The sequence below is a fragment of the Echiichthys vipera genome, assembly GCF_963691815.1.
Source record: "Echiichthys vipera genome assembly, chromosome: 2".
In the NCBI taxonomy this organism is placed as follows: domain Eukaryota; kingdom Metazoa; phylum Chordata; class Actinopteri; order Perciformes; family Trachinidae; genus Echiichthys; species Echiichthys vipera.
The window spans coordinates 23040561-23061928 of NC_139827.1; the positions used below are offsets into that span (position 1 = coordinate 23040561).

General features: G+C 40.4%; 1 protein-coding gene across 2 annotated transcripts; it reads left to right on the forward strand.

Moving 5' to 3' along the window:
- The first annotated feature begins 1856 nt into the window (after positions 1–1856).
- cusr (Copper-only SOD repeat protein) lies at positions 1857–20024 on the forward strand. Of its 2 annotated transcripts, none has more exons than XM_083922964.1 (10): positions 1857–2152; positions 7191–9270; positions 9610–9709; positions 11817–11894; positions 13350–13448; positions 14060–14192; positions 14300–14414; positions 16928–17052; positions 18318–18401; positions 18960–20024. In XM_083922964.1, the coding sequence occupies exons 1-10, from the start codon at positions 2113–2115 to the stop codon at positions 19052–19054; spliced, it is 2949 nt and encodes a 982-aa protein (XP_083779090.1). In that variant the 5' UTR covers positions 1857–2112; the 3' UTR covers positions 19055–20024. The 2 variants fall into 2 exon arrangements, with proteins under 2 accessions (XP_083779090.1, XP_083779091.1); XM_083922965.1 differs by lacking the exon at positions 1857–2152 and adding an exon at positions 3591–3684.
- Positions 20025–21368: the final 1344 nt, after the last annotated feature.

Sequence of the window (21368 nt, forward strand, 5' to 3'; positions counted from 1 at the left end):
TTTCTATTTCTCTATTTATTCGTCTCTGTGCAGTGGAAAGGCCGTGAAATGGCAACCCACATGGTATTCTGTACAGCATTCACAATATGCTGCATGCAAATATATCAGAAACTGGTCCAGAGTTCAGGATGTGGAAACTGTCCACACATAGAGGCAACACCTATGTGTGTGCCTTATCTGTTGTTTGAGGAAGAAAGCTCTGTGTGTTATTTTTGTGTTTATGCCTGGCAGCAAAATATCTCCCCTTTCTTGGATCATGAAGTACATTTTGTAATAAACATGACTCTCAGTCTAAAAGGAAAAAAAACGTACTTATAAGCTAGTTGTGAGTGACAAAAACTTTTTAAGTAAAAATCCTAGAGCTGAAAAACTGGAACTTTGATTGCTAAGCGACAGTGGGCACAACTGGAGCCACATGTGCGAAACTCTAACCACGTTTGCACGGCGGCAGATGGACCGAAGTCTAGTTTGGTTTTCATTGCTTGGACAGAGTTTTGAAAAGTCTACACACTAATCATATGGCTTTAATCACGACCTGCATAACACTGTGGATTTACAGCACTTTGTTAAAATGCTAACACACCGCTGTCAAAATTGTAAACCGCACATTAAAACAGAATGGACTTCAGCCTGGTGAATTTCAAACACTACTGAATGCAATTTGGCTGAAAGCTTGAGCAGGTGTCTTGTTTTAGACTTGAACACACATATATACTGTATATGGGGAAAGCTCAGAAATATTTTTTTTGAAAATGAACCGAGGAAGACAGGTTGGTGGAGGGAGAAGAGTGGAAGGGAGAGTGCAGACGCGTGGAAGAAGACCTAGACGACAAGACCAGACAAAGAGGTGTAATTTCTGATGAAATAAAGGCTACACTTATAGACCATGGGGTTAGGTATCAGTGTAGTGTGTGTGTGTGTGTATGTATGTATTTGCAGATGGTAAAGCTGTGTGTCTACGATCACTTCACGATTCCAGCTCCTGCTGCAATCAGTGATCTAAACAAGCCAAGTGAAGGACCTCCTGACCCACTTCACACATCCTCCAATATGTGTAAATAGCTGCATGGCCTACACCAAAAATAACCCACAATCATGGGTCATCAGGCTGCTATTCTTAGAACAAGTTACTATTTCTTTTTTTTACCTCAACCCTGTCACAAGGACAGCTGAGGCATATTGTGTGAGACTGACTGAGGAAGAGGCAGAAAGACTCAGCAACCAGCTGGAAAAAAACATGAATACATTACATACACATTATTTTTTTCCACCAAACAAGACCATATACATTTTTTACAAGATGATTCAGTTGCTTTGTTTTGTTCAACTACATGTATTCACGAAAGGCTGAATTTTTGTATGAAACACTTTATTTGTTTCTTTATTGTCTTTATGTTAATAGATTGCTGCTGTTTATTGTCATCCGTGCGTCCCTCTTCTATTAAGCATAATCTTCTCTTACAAAGCATACTAGCAAATATCAAAGATCAGTTCAGTTTTAAATGCAACCAACTCAGAAAGTTTACTTTTCTCTTAGTCCTTCAAAAATATTGAGTGAAAAAAGCTCAATCAAACCGTTGATATAATGCTATAATAAATGAGTTATAATGTGTGCTTTGTGAGCCACTCCTATATATGTCCTATTCATTTGAACTGAGAGCCCAACAGAACACTTGAACACTATGTTCAACAAGTGCTTTTTTCTTGCCAACTGTTTATTTTGACTTGAGTCATGCCCACGACAAGGGACAGGCCACCTCCACCCACGCAAGGCTGCCAAATATTCTTCCTCCCGCCCCTGCCTCTCTAAATGAGACACTGTTGCTTTGATAACCAATCACAGGCTGACACAGACAGAGTGCAGCTGAAAGAAAGAAGCACGGCAGAGGCTGCAAACACATAACAAACATGTTCATGTAGAACTCTCTTACATTAGAAACACACACTCCATCATTTTTGACATTGATCTTCTTATGCTGTAACTGAGCAGTTTATTTTTAAATTCTTACCAACACCTTAAATGAGGATTTGCGTGACTTCAGTGAATTTTTTTGCAACATTATTTTTTCTGTAAATCTAAATAGACCATTTCTCTTTAGTTGATCTTCCACCATGTGCCTTCTGACAGCCGCCCTGCTGCTTTCTTTACTGAGTAAGTATTTTGCAATCGTGACCTCTGCACAAAGTGCAATATTGCCTTCATGAATGATTTATGTATTCAGCAGTATAATATTTATGTCAGGGGTTTTAAACCATGTAGGACAGTGAGGACAGTGTCTGCAGTTGTTCTGCCAACAGATGGTCATTTCTCTGACCTTTATTTTATTAGTCACTCTTGTTCTTTGGTTGTAAGAAAAGGCACATGGCCACAGATTTATCTTTCTTTGTAATGTTGAACCTGTTTTGAGACCAATTGTGCAATCTCACACCAGCTGCTCAGTTTTATTGATGAAAGTGTAGTAGCTTGCACATGCATCTGTGAACGTCAATAATCAAATTAGAAACATGTGATGTTAGTAAATACTTTCTAACTTTATGTGTAGGGATGAAGTATGCAGGAAATCCTTAGCATTCCAGAACCGAAGATTAACCTGATTAGATTAAAGGCGGTTCTCTTATATTAAAAACCTGGACTCTAAACCTGTGTCTATAACAATGTATGGAAACCAGTTGAAGTGACCTTCCAGGCTCTAGCTACTTTCAAGAATGGGGCTTTGATTGATTGGTTTTGACCTTCAGAAAAATTTTCAAAATTACGCCTTCATTGAGGCTGTCATTGCATTCCACCATAAATCAGTGCTTTGAAGTTGATAAGGTCTGATAAAAACAGGATTTATAACCCTGCACGTTGTAGACCTGGGCATTTGAGGCTATAGCTCGGGTCTCTTGGGAATAGCCCCAGACGTCTGTGCCTTCAAATAAAAATAAACAAACAATACATAATGATGAAGAAAATAGCCCTGTATAGTAGACTTTTATGTGGTTGCATTTTCAGCAGGCGCAGATGCAACACTGTAGCAGTGAAAAAAGCAAAATTCTGACGTGTCTACACTGACGAGTGATAACTTAAAAATAAAACTTAAAAGCAAACCTTACTGCCGGTTTTTGGGTTTAATGAGTGACCCTGTTAACTAGCGACTTTAAGCAGATGTTAAAAACAGGAAAAGAATGCGTAGCTGTCCTTGTGAATGCGTTTATATTTAGTTTTTCATTACAATGTTAAAAATAATGTAATCTACCTGATCAGTCTCTATAGTTTTGTTTGAGGAAATGTGTTTTGTACGTTGCTTGTTGTTAAGGTAAACAGGAGGAGAGCGAGTTGCTCTTCTTGATAATATCTATCTCTAATTAATTTCCTAAATAAATCTATTTATCTTTGAAACCTGTTTGTGTAAACACGTGTGTCACGTAGAATTGTATGTACCATTTTAAAAACCAACCTCCCAGTTTTAAGGAGATTCAGAGTCATGTCTTTGTGGGAAAATAAATGAAAGTCATGAGATTAACCCGGTGCGTCACCATCCGCTTACCTGTCACCCTGGTGTAGTAGTTGTGTAGAACTCAATAGTGAACAGAGTCACTCTGAAACACGGGAAGAAAACATCTGTCGGAGCAATGATGGTTTCTAGTTTACACAGTTTCAGGAGACCTGCAGTGGATTCAACCCAGTCCGATTGACATCGGGTCAGTGCATGATGAGTGTTTCTGAGGCTATAGGCTGTTCTTATGTTCTAGTAACTACAGCTCTGTATTGCTCTGTATTGTATCGTATTGTTTTGTACTGTCTACGTCATCTGTCTACGTCATCTACACATACGCATGCATGTGTCGCTTGATTTCACTAGATTTCCCGTCACGTCGGCTCTGGAAAATGTTGTTTTTAACTTAGTTTATCTATTCTATATTTATAATCACTTGTGCCCAGCTTTTATTGTATTTATTTCTTCAAACCATGGACTGGAGCAATTAATCATCGGGCCTGTGGTTGCCTCTGATTACACCGGAGAAGTAAAACACGGAAGTTGTGACGCCGAATCGCACTTGCGAGGCGCCAATTTCTAAAGAACTTCTTCAACTCAGTGGGATCTAAAAACAACTGGTGAAGTGGGCTGCCCGCCCAGGAGTGAAGAAGGTCTCCCTGCACATTCGGCTCCAGGGCCTAAATTAAACTCACCTTCCTGTGGTGGTTCTGTGTCCCGGGGTGACGGATCCCCAGCACAGGCTGCAATATGATGGCTGTGTGCGAGTCCTGTCTCCCCACGTTCTCAAAACAGAGAGAGAACGTCTCTGGCCTGAAGGCTTACCTCAAGGAGAGGGACAAAATCCTTCTGGATTTCCCCACCATCGCCTTGACCAAGGCTAAGCTCCTGGCCCATCTTAAGGCCATGACGGCTGCCAACAACACCACCCTGCCGTGGACTGCCTCGCCCAACCCGATCTCTCCTCCTTGTCTCGGTTAGGAGCAGCCGCGGGCCAGCGCACCTCCAGGCAGCCCGTGGAACAGAGCATTCCCTCCGTGCTGGTTGTTGGGACCTCGATGGTCAGGCATGTGAGGGTACGTGGAGGCCAGACCTTCTGCCGTCCTGGAGCCCGCATCAGGGAGGTTGAGTCCCCGCCCTCCAGCTGTGTTCACAGCACAGCTCGGCCTCCACGCTGGTCCTGCAAGCCGGTACCAACTATTTAAAGAACCACCAGTCCGAGGTCCTCAAGCAGGACTTCAGGTCCATGGTGGACCGCCTTCTAGACACGGGAAGCCTTTGGTTATTTCCGGTCCATTTCCCCCGCCGCGTTTTGGTGACGTCATGTACAGCCGCCTCCTCCAGGCTGCACCTGTGGCTAAAAGGATACTGCCTGGGGAAAAGTATTCCATTTGTGGACAACTTTACGGCCTTTTTTAACAGACTGTCCTTATCACAGATGCACAGGAAGCAGAGTTGCAGTCTTACACACGTCTCCGCACTCCCTGTGGATCACTTTCCAGCTCAGTATCCTATACAAACGCTGTGTGCCTCACGATCATCTAAATTTATTAAATCAAAAAATAACAGAAGATAAGCTATACAGAAAAACTTGATACAAATCAACACCAAATCTGCGATAATGCAACAAAATCAGAATATAAAATGTTGACTTTTAATCATCAGATCTCTGCCATCTTAAGCTGTATTAATAAATTATTTGATATCAGATAACCATATTGATGTTCTCTGTCTGACTGAAACCTGGCTGTGTCCTGAAGAATATGTTAGCCTAAATGAATCCACTCCTCCCAGTCACATTAATACTCATATTCCTCGAGGCAGTGGTCGAGGAGGAGGCGTTGCAGCTATTTATGACTCAGGCCTATTAATAAACCCGAAACCTAAACTAAATTATAATTCATTTGAAAGTCTTGTTCTTTGTCTTTCACATTCAACATGGAAAACTGTGCAGCCAATTATACTTGTCATAGTGTACTGGGCTCCTAGTCCGTACTCTGAATTTCTATCTGAATTCTCAGAGTTTCTGTCAAATTTAGTCCTTAAATCTGATAAAGTAATCATTGTAGGAGATTTTAATATTCAGATGGACGTTGTTAATAAAAGCCTTAGTATTGTGTTTATCTCTGAATTAGATTCGATTGGTTTTAGTCAGAGTGTACATAAACCTACTCACTGTTTTAATCACATCCTCGACCTTGAATTCATATTACAGGACTACTCACCTCTAGGCAAAAGTGTCTACACTAGATGTGATAGTGCTATAACTAAATTCAAGGAATCGATTCCATCTACATTTAATTTAATGCCTTATCCTAATATTCAAGATTCCTGTTCTAACGTTAGTTTCTCTGAAATTGATCACCTTGTTGACAGTGTTGCAGGCTCACTACGAACAACACTCGACTTTGTTGCTCCTTTAAAAAGATAATGAAACAGAGGAAGTTAGCTTCATGTTATAACTCACAAACGAATTAAAACGAATATCGGGAAAATTGGAAAGTAAATGGCGTTCTACTAAATTGGAGGAATCTCGCTTAGTTTGGCATGAAAGTCAAAAAACATATAGGAAGGCCCTCCGTAATGCAAAGCAGCCTATCACTCATCTTTAATAGAGGAGAATAAGAACAATCCTAGATTTCTTTTCTGCACTGTAGCCAGGCTGACAGAGAGCCACAGCTCTATTGAGCCATGTATTTCTATAACCCTCAGTAGTAACGACTTCATGACCTTCTATTATAACTATTAGAGACAAAATCAACTCGCTTGGCACCAATTTTTCTTCAAACCTAGGAACCTTAGAACCAACTGTACGACCCGATATATTCTTGGACTGCTTTTCTACAGTTGACATAACAAATGAACCTCTACTATTTCGGCATCAAAGCCTACTACTTGTCTCCTAGACTCTATTCCAACTAGGTTACTTAAAGAAGTGTTACCTTTAGATAGCACTCCTGTTTTAGATATGATTAATATGTCTTCATCAGCAGGTTATGTACCACAGTCCTTTAAAGTAGCTACAGCCCCCAATGTTTTCAATAGCTAGTGACACGCCTGTTTATAACATGGTTTGAAATGGTTTGCTTTTAAAATCAATACAAACATACATTGTATTGTAAAAACACACTAATGACAATTATTTTAGAGCAAGACTTTATTAAATTTCGGTTGCCTCCCACAACAACTCTAATTTTATTGCATCGAGGTACCATGTATTTGTCCAATCGACTGAGCAAGCTGCATGGGCAACCATTTATAGTGTGTATGTAAAAGTAATGGACTCACATATCGCCCTAAATCTCATCCGTGCCCTGTGAAGTTGCAAGACCAGCTATCCTCGGATGCGGTCGGCTTGGCTCAGCAGAGATAGAGATAAAAGATAAAATAAATATTTTCAATGCAGTCGTTGCTTCTCTTTTTGTTGCAGACAATGTCTTACAAGCTACTCATTGACCAGATACTTGTAACTATGATTAATTATGAATATTTATGTATATATATATATATATATATATATATATATTAGTACTATGTGTATGTATGTGTATCATGTTAATTGTATTTAACATGATGATTCTGAGGCAAACATACCACATCCAAAGCCGATGCAGAATAAAATGTGTCGATTATGCTGTATGGCAAAAAGTAACATCCATTTAATGATTAACGTGCATACTACTGTCACCTCCTCCTTGTCGTCCTTTTCAGATTCCATTTCCTGTGTTCAGTTTCTGGCACCTCTGAACATGAGAGGAGTCACAGGGCAAGTGCACTTTAACTCCACCTCCCAGATGGCCATTGTCAATGTGTCGGGCGCTGGATCCTGTGGTTCACTTAACTTCTCCCTCAGCGAGTTCCCCCTCATGTATGGCCATTATGCTCAGCCCTGTTCTGAAGTGAATATCGGCTCCAACATCTTCACCTTCACAGCTGATCCTTCCTCATATGTCAACCTGTCACGCCTCCTTGACCACAACTCAAATCTGGATGACTTATCGCTGACTTTGCAGACATGTAATGGCACTAAAGTATGCACAGTTGTAAGTCGAGGTCAAACCCTCAGGACTTATCAGGCCAGATTTACAGGACCAATCGCAGGTAATGCTTACATTCGCTTCAACAAAGGACTAACCAACCCCAGGCTGCTTGCAGATCTATTAACAATTGGTCAGGTCAATGCCTCACACACCAATGTCACTCTCTTTGGATCTATAAGCACTGCTGCAAGCTGTAATGTTCTTCTTGGCAGCTTAGATCCCTCAGCTTTGACCAATCTGGGTGTTGTAAAAGTCGGAACCCCTTTACAGCCTGAGAAATCCCGTATAGACCCTACCAACTTCAACATCAACAGTCGCTTTCTTCTGCTTGCCATGGGGTCAAGTTACCAATGTGCTCAGATTTATATTGTGCCAGAAAAACAGGTGAGCGCTGTTGTGAATATGAGAGGAATCAAAGGATACTTCAGTTTCCGTCAGGCTTCCCCGTTTGATGTGACAGAATTAAGGGTGAACCTGACTAACTTGCAGAGCAGGGTTGGCCCTTACCATGTACACAAATTTCCTCTCCCCTCAATAAGGTCACCTTCATCAAGCCGCTGCTCAAATGAGAATGTGGGTGGCCACTGGAATCCATTCGGTATCAACACAAAAGACCCAACATACCCGAAAGTGCCAGGTTCAACCCACGACAGTTATGAGATCGGTGACCTTAGCGCCAAGCATATGTCCATTGCAGGTAAAAACGAGTCAGACATGATGTTCACGGACTTCAGCCTCCCTCTGTTTGGACCAAACAGCATTGTAGGTCGCTCAGTTGTGATTCACCAAACAGATGGTGCCAGGTTTGTTTGTGCTAGCATCAGCTATCCTGGTGAAGTGACCATAGCTAGAGCCAGATTTCAGACCCATGTGGTTGGTGAGATCTGGTTCACCCAGCTGACAAACAACCCTCTGTCTGATGTCTCCATCTTCATGGATCTGTCATATGGAAATCCCTCAACGACGCCAACAAGAAACCACAACTGGCACGTTCACACCTACCCCATCAGCTCAGAGAGGGATGATGATGAGAGGCGCTGCAGCACAACAGGAGGACACTGGAACCCCTTTAACATTGACACAGGAGACAGCAGCTATGCCCTCCACTGTTGTCCATCTAGTCCCTTGTCCTGTGAAGTTGGAGACCTCTCCAGCAAACACAGCACCATCAACCTCGACTCCAGAGTGGGCACAGTGAAAGCAAAACACTTCTTCACTGACGACACTTCCTGGTTGTCAGGGTCAGGCATGATTGGTCGTTCTGTGGTCATCCATGAGGCAGAAAGAGGAGGGCCAAGGATTGCTTGTGCAAACATCACAATGGTGCGGGTCCCCAAAGCGAGCTTAGGTAGCTGGTATGGGTCCCAGATACCAGGCGGACAGGTCCAGTTCTCCCAGGCTGTCCCACAGGGTCCCACGACTATAAATGTATCCCTGATTAACCTCAACTCCTTAGCTGGGGGTTACCATGTTCACATACTGCCCATCAAACCGGGCAGTGCAGAGCCTTGCTCCAACGCAAACATTTTGGGTCACTTCAATCCATTTGCCTGGAATGTATCAAACAACCCAGCACCTGGAGCTGGAACAGTGGACCAATATGAGATTGGGGACATGGGTGGGAAGTTTGGGAAGCTGAATGATCTCAATGAGCTTCAGGCTGTATACATTGACCCTGACATGCCATTAACTGGACCCTACAGCATCGTGGGAAGGTCTCTGGTGATTCACTACTCAACTAACCAATCAAGGTAAGAACCTGCGTGCTTTAATGTGTTTGTGCTTAGTTGAGAAAGAAACCAACAGATGGTGAAAGTGAAAAAGAGAAGAAGATATGAGAAACTTTCTATATCTGAAAATGGGTCTGAGTATAGTCACCGGTGCCTTTGACATGGAGTCATATCCTTCTCATGTTTTGATTTTAAAACAAACAGATTATCTTCCTCTTTCATTGAGAATAACTTAACAAAATATCGCAGGGAGAAAATGCTAAAGGTTAACCCTGCAGGATTTAGATATGTTTGGCTCATCTGGTGTTTTTGTTTCTTTCTGAGCATGTGTGTATATGGATTTTTGTGTTTTCTGTACAGAATGCGGTGTGTAGACATCTCAGCTGACAGAGATACAGATGGACAATGGACTATTGCCAAGGCTGTCTTCAACGGCACAGTGAACGGGACAGTCAAACTGGTAAGAATCGACAACAGCCAAAGCCAGTTTGTCATACATACTGTACATGCATTTTAAATAACAATAGATTCCACATCAGTATTCTCAATTCAATTAAATTTTTATTTATAGTGCCAAATCAAAACTAAGGTTATCCCTCCCAAGACACTTTCCATATAGAGTAGGTCCAGAGAGAGAGAGAGAGAGGAGAATGGCATCGACAGACAGAGAGCAAGAGACAGACAGATAGACAGACAGAGAGAGAGCATGAGGTGTCAACCAGGATCACGGCAGCAGGCACCACCACGATCAGCAGAGACCTGTGAGACGAGAAAGCATAAACAACTCTGGGGAAGAAGTGAAGTTAGTAACATGCATTAATGGAACATGACTGATACAGACACAGAGAGAGAGGAGGAGAGAGAAGCCCAGAGTATCACAGGAAGTCCCCCAGCAGACCAGGCCTGTAGCAGCATAACTAAGGGTTGGTCCGAGGCAAACCTAAGCCAGCCCTAACTATAAGCTGAGAGTTGGTTCCACAAGAAAGGAGCTTCGTAGCTGAAGGCTCTGCCTCCCATTCTACTTTTGAAGACTCTAGGAACGACAAGTAGCCCTGCATTCTGAGAGCGCAGCAATCTAGTCGGGTAATAAGGTACTATGAGCTCTAAGATACGACGGGGCCTGACCAATGAAAGCTTTGTAGGTGAGAAGAAGGATTTCAAATTCTATTCTGGGTTTTAAAGGGAGTCAGTGCAGCGAATAGATATGTTAAGCATTTCCACACAGGGCATATGTCTGTTCAGTATGAATACTTGAGCACTTATAGTTGTTGAGATTGCAGCTTTCAAACATTACTCCCAGACTTGGCATTATACATTTTAATACTTTGAAAAACGATATAAAAAAAAATAAATTAATATGTACATTTAAATGTTTACATGAAGTTCAGATGACAAAGGGCACGGAAGTACAGACACTAATATAATAATATATAATAAAGAGCGAAGATAACAATAGTCTGAGAGCTTGCCAGCATGCATGGCACACACATTTTTCTCATATACCCACAGGCAAAACCACCTGTAATTATAGTTATCTTAACTCAACAGTCCTATTTTTGTTGGTCAAATACAGGTTGCTAAACTAAGCTATACAAAATGTCAAAACATATTTGATAAACGTAAAAAAACAAGGCCGTCATTTTCAGCAAGAAAGAAAAAAAAGGCTGCATTTCTGTCTCTGCTCAGAAGGCTTAATTTCCCTTGCTTCTTCAGTGGGTTTTTGAACAGGAAGCACAAATTCACACTTCCTATCTGTGCATGAAATAAGATATATTGCCTATTAAGAAGCAGGGCTACATTGTAATACACCTTTTCATGTAAAACAGGAAACACATTTGTCTACATTGATTACAGCATGATTTGACATTATAAAAAGGAATCTGAAAGTGTTTCCTCATTTCATGAGGACATACATTATTCTTCAGAAGTGAGAAGTGAAAATCCACACAAATGTGAAATGCTAGAGTTCAGAGTCAGAAGCCAATGGTTGTCCTGGGCAGAAACAGAACATGTACAAGCTTTTTTCTCTCTTGCCAACTTATTGCCAAGCTGCCACAAAAACATGACTGTTTTTCTGCTGCACTGGACAGACATTGAATTCATTATGCCTGTTGTGGGTTGCATCAAGGAGCCATGCGAAGCAGGGGTGAAATATTTAGTTTAGCTCAGCATTTATTTGCAGGCTTGTGAAACCCACAGGTCTCCTGAACTAGGAAGCTCCGTAAGGGAACAGCTGCCTCTGTCAGTCGCCCTCCAAAGGCCCCATACTGAGCTCTGCACTACGTTTGTGGATAAGAGCTTAATACTGCTCAATAAGAGGCTATATTGTCATGGATAGCCTGGGGAATAAACATGGTCACTTACCCTAATCTGCTAAATTTGCTCAGGCTGATATAACTGAGAGTCGCAGATTGAGTGTAAGAATGGCTTAACAGGTTACAATTCTAAATCCTCACCACTGTCCAATTTAATTGTATATGTGCTCAGCAAAACAAGCACCCAGTTCTGGTGGAACCGTTTAGACTGTTTAAGACTATGAGAGTATGACAGCATGTTCTTCCTTCCAGCGCCAGCAGATGTTTTCTGATGGGAGTAGCAGTGATGTCACAGTGGAGGTGAACCTTCAATCATCGACAAGACAAAATGTAAGTATTGAGTCATATACAAGGGTGATTAGGGGGGACTATCCTAGTGAACTTTAACCCTTTAAGCACAGGCTACGTGGCGAAACCTGGACAGGAAAGATCTGTGATAGGTGAGACCCCTGAGCAGCTGAGCATGTGAGAGGCCGCATGTAAGAATAGTACAATTTTGAACATCGGACCACAGCTAGGCTTTATGCTCAGCCCCCTTATGTTCACACGGTACCTTCACTTGCGACCCCTGACATGGAGAGAACTCGGATTGACACCACCATCATCGGCCAGATTAAAAACATTGATAAGAATTCCTTTCGGGAGGAAGTCAACAATCTTGCAGAGTGGTGAACAGAGAACAACCTATTGCAGCCCTGTGTTATAAAATGACAATAACTTACCCTTGAACTCTGAAAGGGATCGGGAGCCGTATTCACAAAACATCTTACGGCTAAGAGTAGGTCCTAACTTGCTGATTTAGGAGTAACTCTTAAAAATAATATTATAATAATATTTCACTCCTAATTTTAGGACTTAACTTTTTAAGATAAGTGTAATTCACAAAGCATTTTAGCAATAAAACTAGCTCCTAAATCTATAAAAACGTAGGAGTCTTTGAGAGGCAAAGTGAGGGCCAGCGGCTTTCTGTCACTCAAGAGGCTCAAATTATTCCCATTTAATTATTCATAAACTTTAACCTTCAACAGATTAAAAACTAGCCTCCTCAGTGTTGTCATGGAGATATGAACGGGCCTTAAATAGGTTTAATCATGCTTTGAAAAAAGCCTTTTTAACATTTGCTCTATTATGAAACCTTCCCCTAGTGGCCACTATATGAACTGCAGTTTTTGGCACTTCCTTGGATTAACCAGGAAATCACTGTGGTGGGGGCTTGGGTCAACCTCGCCCTCTATTCTTAGCTCCACTCCTTAGTTAAAGTTGATCTCAGAGGCTTTGTGAATAGGTTTTAAGAAATTACATAAACTTTTAGTGCCCCTTAGGAGTACTCTTAGCGCTAAGATAAAATCTTTTGTGAATACGGCTTCAGGAAAATAACATTCACATCAAGAGCCAACTAGAAACAATGCATGAGAGGTGGGATTCTCCTAGCCTCCCACAACCACTGCCACTTAGAAACACTCGCAACTCATAGTGCCAGAGTTGGTTTTATAACAGAAGCAAAATTTTACATATATTCATATTAATGTATGTAACCAGCTCCCTGCAATCTCATGGCACGAGGTTGTGCTTTTTTGACAATCAGGGTAGGTAAAAGTTACAGTGCAGGAATTTAACTTCCCAGATGATAAGTGATGTCCAGCAAGTTAATGTCCTTGCCTTTGACTGCAGCAGGGAGCAGGGAGAGATTGTCTGAGAAATGTGTTCATCGGTAATGTAATTGTTTCTCAACACAATAACAATACGTTTGCACACTAACAGTTGTATTTTACCCCCTCCCTGAAGGCTGTGACGTCTATGTTCATTACAAGCAACTACCACGTCGACACCCTTCAGTGCACCAATGTGGGAGGCACATACAATCCCTTCAACATGAGATCAATGGTGAGACCAACCTGTCTCTTCTTTTACTCAAGTGCTTCTTCTCCACCTCATTCTGAAAGTTGACTGCTCCGGGAGGCTGATGCCAATAGGCTTACTTAAGTATTGAAGCTGCTAAATCAGCAGTGTGTTCTTTTTTGGTTCTTTTATTCTCTGAATATTTTAGACAAACACAATGTTTACTACAAGCATATAAGGCATTTCTACCAAGTTACTTTCATATGGCCAATCATGTATTTTGTTCAGTCAAATTGGTCCATTTGTAAATCATGTTATTTCTATTTTACTCTTAGTTATAATAGTAATTTGTGAACTTTTGCAGCAAAGGCGTTCTCAAATGGTTTCAAAATGTAAGGCAATCATCAGAAAGTAGAAGATTTGAACATTTCCGCTGCAAATATTTTTTGTTTATTAATGCCTGGAGATGTTACAAGGACATTTGCATTTGCCCCTTTCAATCACTCAGTTGTAATTCCTATAATATGTGTCGGACAGAACTTTCGAGCAGTGCAGAGAAGGCACCATTCAATGTCAAATAACATGCCAAATGATCCCCATTTGCATTTTTGTGGTTAACATGTAGTGCAATTCCTTCTTTCTTTCCCCCCCTTCAGAGCTCCAGCTGTTCATTATTAAACCCTCTGAGCTGTGTGGTGGGAGAGGTTTCCAGAAGACAAGGTCCAGTAAGCCTGACTGAGGGACAGCTCTTCACAGACAGCATCATCCAGCTCTCTGGAGAAACCACAGGTACGACACTGTATTTTTTTTTTTCGAGTGGTAGGCTTTACAGATTTAAATAAAACTGCTTCATTGCTTCCAACGCTACAAAAGTTGATGTTTGGCTGCATTTGTAGTGGTCCACAGATCTTTAACGCTGAAGAATGGAGACAACATTATCGCATGTGCAGACATTCTCTCAGAATCCCCCTCAGCAGAGCAGACCTTTCCAGAAGTGGCTAACTTCAGCACGTGAGTACAACAGACACTGCATGATTAACCCACTTTTATCAAAATTGTATCATAAATCTCTTGGCAAACTTTCAGTATTTTCCCTGAGGAGCTGAAGGTCAGATGTGTCTCACTTTGGGCCAGCGTTGGCAGCTAGAATGATTGTAGTTAGGCAGCGTTTCACATCACACATAGATTCTTGCACTAGCTGGAGTAAATTAATATTAATTTCTTTTTATTTAATACTTTTATTTTTATGCATAGTATATTTTGTGTAGGCTACTGACATAACAACAACACACCAAAAATATTGTTTCACAAATATCAGTATTTAATGGGTTTTCTCAGGAGGGTGGTTGGAGTCTCCCTTAGAGAGAGGGTGAGAATTTCAGCCATCCATGAGGAACTCGTAGTAGAGCCACTGCTCCTTTGCGTTTAAAAGGAGTCAGTTGAGGTGGTTCGGGCGTCTAGTAAGGATGCCCCCTGGGCGCCTCCATAGGGAGGTGTTCTAGGCACGTCCAGGACTAAGTGGAGTGATTAGATCTCCACACTGGCCTGGGAACGCCTCGGGATCCTCCAGTTAGAGCTGGTTAATGTGGCCCGGGAAAGGGAAGTTTGGGGTCTCCTGCTAGAGCTGCTGCCCCTGTGACCTGATCCCGCATAAGCGGTTGAAGATGAGTGAGTGAATGTGCTATTAGGCTAAAATCAAAACTCTGGTTTAGTTTAATTTTCGGGACAAACAGGAGGATTTGGGACTCGGTACAACTGCTTGTAATTTGGGACTGCCACAAATGTTTCGGGATGTCCGGTCACTCTAGGTGAAATACATTGGAGTATAATTGTAATGTTCATCTTTGGTTCTTTTAGGGTTTGAAGTTGTCTTTTGCGTATGAAATGTGCTATCCAGGGAATATATCCATAACCTTAATCCTCCAGATTGATTGAGTCGCATTTGGTCTGCATAGCCATCTAGGAACTCTCGGTTGGAGATCTTTTGGGAAAGGGCGAAAAAACTGTTTGCTGATTGGATAAACTATATGTCCATCACCAACATACGGGCCAATTCAACCAATCAGATCAACGAAGCGTATGACATACTAACAGTGTTTAGGGAAAGCTCAGAAAGTTAACAACATGTTGGTAAAGGATTTTTGTGTAAGAATTTATGGATTAAAAGCACAATTTCAGGGGCCCGGTCCATATTCCAACAGAAGGATCCAAGAGAAAAAAGAGAAAGCCGCCATATTGTTTACACTGAACAGTCACTTCTCGTTGCGTCACACTCAAAACCAACGCTGATTGGTTCGGTCGCTTGGGCAACCTTCTCCAAATTTTCTCCATCGCAAGTTACAAGACTAATCTGCGAGTAAAATATAATGGAGCTCACAAGAGCAGAGTGATCTTGCGAGGTTAATATATCCATGCTTTATAGTGAATTGTAGATTTGGCAAAAGAGTTGACTCCTAACCTTTGTTTTTAGTCTTGTCAGACTAGACTTCCCTAAAATATCTTGATACCGATACTGAAATAATAGCATGCGGAAAACTAAAACATCATCAAAAGTAATGGACTAAAATATTAGATGACAGAACTTTAACAGAACTTTAATAGTTAACAGTAGCTTTATAGCTTATTAGCATATTATAAAGAACAACACAAATGACCCGATGGAGGTTTGTGTTCTAACCAGACCATTTTCTACTTATATAAATAACAATATATATGTTCTGCATTATTTACAAAAATGTACATGCTATGATTATATTACCAGTAGAGATTGACTTTAAATTACTGCCGGCCAAGTAATATTTCACTACGTGCTTCTGCTTATAAACAAGGCTTGAGACGGTCGGCAGGACAACTTTCAGCCATGTCTGTCTCGCTCTCTAACAGTCTGTCACTATTAAACCATGCCCAGAGAGAAGCTGCACACAGACACACTGCCCCACTGTCCCACACAAGGTACTGCGATACATTTCTACTATCGGTTTACCGTGCAACATTATTTTTTGATGGCATAAGCATCATTCAAGCAACATCAAGCATTTTATTAACCAATGAGATAAAAACATATATGTTGACTGATCAGAAAAGAATGGGCTTTAGACGGAAAGTACATTGAACATGTAAACATGCTTTTACATGTTGAAGTGAAACCCAAAAAACAAGTTTGAACCTGAAAATCAGCATGATATGGGTAATTCATTCAACTATCCATACTCATAGTGTCTTGATCATTTCTTAATCATGAGCAACGGGAAGTCCACCATTGATTTATGCATTCAATCATCTCAACTGATGCATAGCATATGTTTCGTACCCTCCATCTTCATAAACTGTTTATGAGAAATCATTACAATCCCTAAAGTTCATTGCACACTGTTATTTGATATCGGGATTGGATAAGAGTAAATCCACCTACTACCATGTATTGAAAACAATTTATTACATTGTATACATATATTTTCAATTATCTCCAGTTAATTATTGCATCCTGTGACTACAAAGTGGATGTTTTATTTGTTTTTGCCCAGATATGACTTCCGTAAGAGGGTTGCAAATGTTCTGCAGTTGGAGACAGCCAGAGTCACCGTCCTGCCCTGCTCTCCTGCACACTCACCTGATCGGAAGTGCATGCAAGTTGACTACATGGTATCTGGTAAGGCGGAAATCCTCTAAACAAGGACGCTCCCTTATAAACACAGTATAAACAGTGTGTCTAATTTGCAATAAAAGGGCAATTGTATTAGCTTTGAAGTTTCAACACAATCACAGAAACACAACAGAAAAATGATTAGTCTTTCACTTCTTATTAATTTATTTATCTTTTGTTTAGTTTATTTGAGAAGGGGCAATGCAAATTAATAAATACACAAGGTTAAAAACAAAATGCCAGAATAAGCCAAGAAGCTATTTTACACAAACAAAACCAGGGCATTTTGTTTAAAATACTTCCTAAAATACATCAAAGCAAGGATGAAATAACATGGCATACAGTTTAAGGATTAGAAAAGGGCACCCAGTTGTTAAAAGCAGTAGATGGCATACATATTTTGATTTCATTACAAACAAACAGGACAGAAAACAGCAGTAAAAAGAGTAAAAAAAAAGGTAAAATCATCATTTGTTTTAGTTGGTTACTGAAAGATCTATAAGTGCTTTGTGGTCTGATCTCTGGACCCTCTGACACACTCGGCTGACTGGCTAAATTTTAGCCAAACTTTTTTACAACAGCCCTGAATGCTAACTAGGGCTGATTCTGCATTTACAAACTCACAAAGGTTTTTTATGTTAGATATAATCTCTATCTATCGGACTCCATGTACAGCATGAATGCCTTTAAACCCTTCAGCTAGGCTTCCAGAACCTGTCTGGGTAAGATGTGTGCCCAGCGCTGTGTTCATTGGGACAATGAACAATTACGGCCATTGAAAAATCTTTAGAAAAGATGAAAAATTACTTGGTAACGTGATGCGGGAGTTGAGTGTCTATGTGTCTCGTTTTCTGTCCCTCCCTTTGTCCCAGGGGGGAACAGAGAAGTAACTGTACAGAGGTTTCACACAGTATAGCACAGGAAAGGCATTTATGCCCTTGTAACTCTCCCACAAGGTGCAGAGTTTAATATTGCAGTGATTCCTGAGAAAGCCTCCTGTACAGTGATAATGAACATAACAGTAGGAAGATGCACACACAAGAGTTTAAAGGCGGCTGGGCGGTGGTGGAAGAAGTACTCAGATCTTTTACTTAAGTAATGCAAACCACAGTTTAAAAAATATTCAGTAACAAGTCCTACATGGAAAATGTTGCTTACTATATACGATTTTCATGGAAAAGCAAGTGTGTTACTGCCTTTAGATGAATCAGCATGTGTGGATTGGAAAGTTTGTGTATAATTAAGCATTGCACATTGTCTGTATCTTAAAGGGGATGTCAGCCCAGAACTCCTGGAGTCTGTCAAAACCAGTGAGAAGATGGGCGCGTTCAAAGAGTCTGACTCATGTACAAGAAGTAAGTACGCTCCATATTCATAGCTTCAAACAGGTTTGATAGGTGCATAATTGTTACTTTAAGCAGAACAAAATTGAAGTCTTGTATTTGACTTGTATTTATGAATTTAAACTGCCTGGTGAAATAAACATTTTCATTGATTTTGATAGCGAGTGATTGTGGTTAATTCACTTAATAGTTTCACATTTATAAAAGAAGCACAGTAAAAACAAGGCAGAGTTGTACATGAGTTAAATAATGGAAAATCATTTGAATACCCAATGTCATGTTTTCAAAGAACACTCTTATTATACTATCAATGTTTCATTATTTCTAAGCGAAACCTCTTGTCTTAGCTGCTTTGTGAGTTTTTGATGGGCACTTGAGGCCGGCTTTTATATTTTTAATTGGACAGCTTCAGGAGTGCCTATTCATTTTAATAAGACGATCTCAGAGTACAAACGTGCACTGAGTCCTAGTTGTCTTTAAATTGAGTTTTGTTTCTAATAGAATAATAAAAATTATATTAATGACAAACAAAGAATAACCCTGCACACCTTTGTGATTTGATGCCCTCAGGCAGTGCAGGTCCAATGCTGGTGCCAGGAACTTTTCTTCTTAGCGTGATGTTTGCTGCTGCTGCCTGCCTGCTGCCGCCTACAGTTTATTTATAGCTCAGAGGTTGAACCACGCTTGCACCATCAGTCGGGATGCATGGATCCTCATTGTAAAACTGTGAATATGTTTATGAAATGCAGCCCACCAAATGATACGATGGTCATCTGATTAACTATCAAGCAAATTATGTTTCCTTGTGCAACAAGCTATTGATTCACTGCTCAGAGTAGCCTTTATATTATATTTCTGATTCATTTGTACTGTTAAATAGGTGGGTTAAGTCATTGCTGTACATTTTCATATATCCTGCCGTTTTTTTCTTTTTTCATACACCATTTATATATTTGTGTCTGGAAAACTGTGAATAACATACAATGTCTGTATGCCTTGTGCTGATAATCTGTGGTGTTTTTTCTTTGTTTAACCCCCTCTACTTGTCTCAGCTCATGAATATATTTTATTAGTTATTCATTTGTTTTATTTGATAGGGACAGTTCATGTTAATGAACATCAATATAAACATATAAGAGTTTGCCCAAATGTGGTGTGCTTACTGGTGCCAATCAGTCCTCTTTTTAATCATTTCATTTAAGGGAGGTGGGGCAAGATTATGCAAAGCCTTGTACATGAAACAGGCATACTTTATTTTTTATAAGTTTTAAAGCTCAAGAAATTGCATTTTTCCAAAATGTTACAATGATGGAATGAGAGTATTTTTTTTATTTTATCGAAAGCTTTCATGGCTTTCTTGAACAGTAATTAGTTTGGTTCAAGTGTTGTTACACTTGCAAGTAAAAACATCTTGGCGGCATAATTTTCAAAAAATGGTCTGATTTGCTTTAAATTTTGTAAATTTCATTTTACAGTGATCAACACCTTTTTCACATGGCTTTTAAAGGTTAATGTAGAGTCCAATGTGACCCAACGATACTTGAACTCATTTACAATGTCAGGCTCCTCTCTTCTTAGGAACACATTGGAGTATGTCACCTCTCTTGGTTGTTAATCAGTTTCTTGAGTATTTAATAAAAGATGTGATGTGAACTTCTGCATCATTTGATGTTTTTACATGCATCAGGTAGGTCATTATTATTCAATGTAAATACAACTAGTCCAAGAATAGAGCCTTGTGGGTAAGAAGATTGTGGCACTGTCAACACAAACACATTGCTTTCTTTTGTATAGATCAGATTTCATCCACAGAATAGCTTTTTTCAGTAAACTGAAAACTTGTTAGTTAAGATTGATGAACCTGGTGATGACTATCAAATGTCTCAAGTCTAGAAATACAGCGCTGATACAGGAACTCTAATCCAGTAAATATTTGACTTTTTTCTAAAAAGACACAGCTGGCTCAGTCGAATGGGGGGCACAGAACCCAAATTGAATGGGATACAGAGATGTGGAGCCGTTATTTAAATGTTCAGTCAATAGTTTTGCTACCCACTTCTCAGCGACCTTAGATAGAACTGGAAGGATGCTGATTGGTCGGTAGTCATGACTTTTTTCTCCCACTTTCCAAGCTGAGGGAACAATTGTTTGCCTAAATGACCGATTAAACAAATGTGTGATCATTTGTACCAAGAGTCTTAATGCAATTTCGGAAAAATAGGCTGTGCATTATTAATAGGATTAAAGGTAACATCAGAAAAATAATAATCATGTTTCAGTTAAAGGTTGAATATGGAGAATGAGCAGAACACCGCCATCTTGTGTCTCAAGATCGTACTCGCAACAACAGAAAATAATTCCACCAGTCAGGTTGCCAGGTTCGTCAGACCCGGCGCAGTAGCCTACAGGAGACAGGAGTCTGTTTGTGCCTGTTTGAACCCATCCCCTCTGACAAATTGAACCATAAAAAACAGTATTGCAGTTACCGTTAAATGCTAAGTAAACATGAAAGTGAGCTTATCGATCCAGGTGAAAAGTAGCGAGTAAACGCTTCGCCTATATGGACTCTGGTTTTTGCCTGTCTGCGGTCACTCAGCTGCTGGGACAAACAAGCAGCTGCAGGATTGGCGAATTTATTTCACCAGTGCCAGCCTACAGTAGCTGCACCGAACAACAGACAACCATGGTAACCCACAAGGCTGGCCGCTATTGGCCGGTACAATGTAAACAAGTCATTGTCAAACCCATGATTAAAAATTCAATACTTTCATTCTGTACCCCTGAAAACGCCCAGCGGGTGTATTATTATTATTATTATTATTTTTAAATATAGCTTTTAATGAAGATTCTACATATTCAACCTTTAATATTTTAATTGACTGACTCAGTATTTATTTTCAACAGTCGATCTAACAAACTATTGATAGCCTATCCACTGATGTAGCGTTTGGACTACTTTGATGACTACTTAAATGTCGA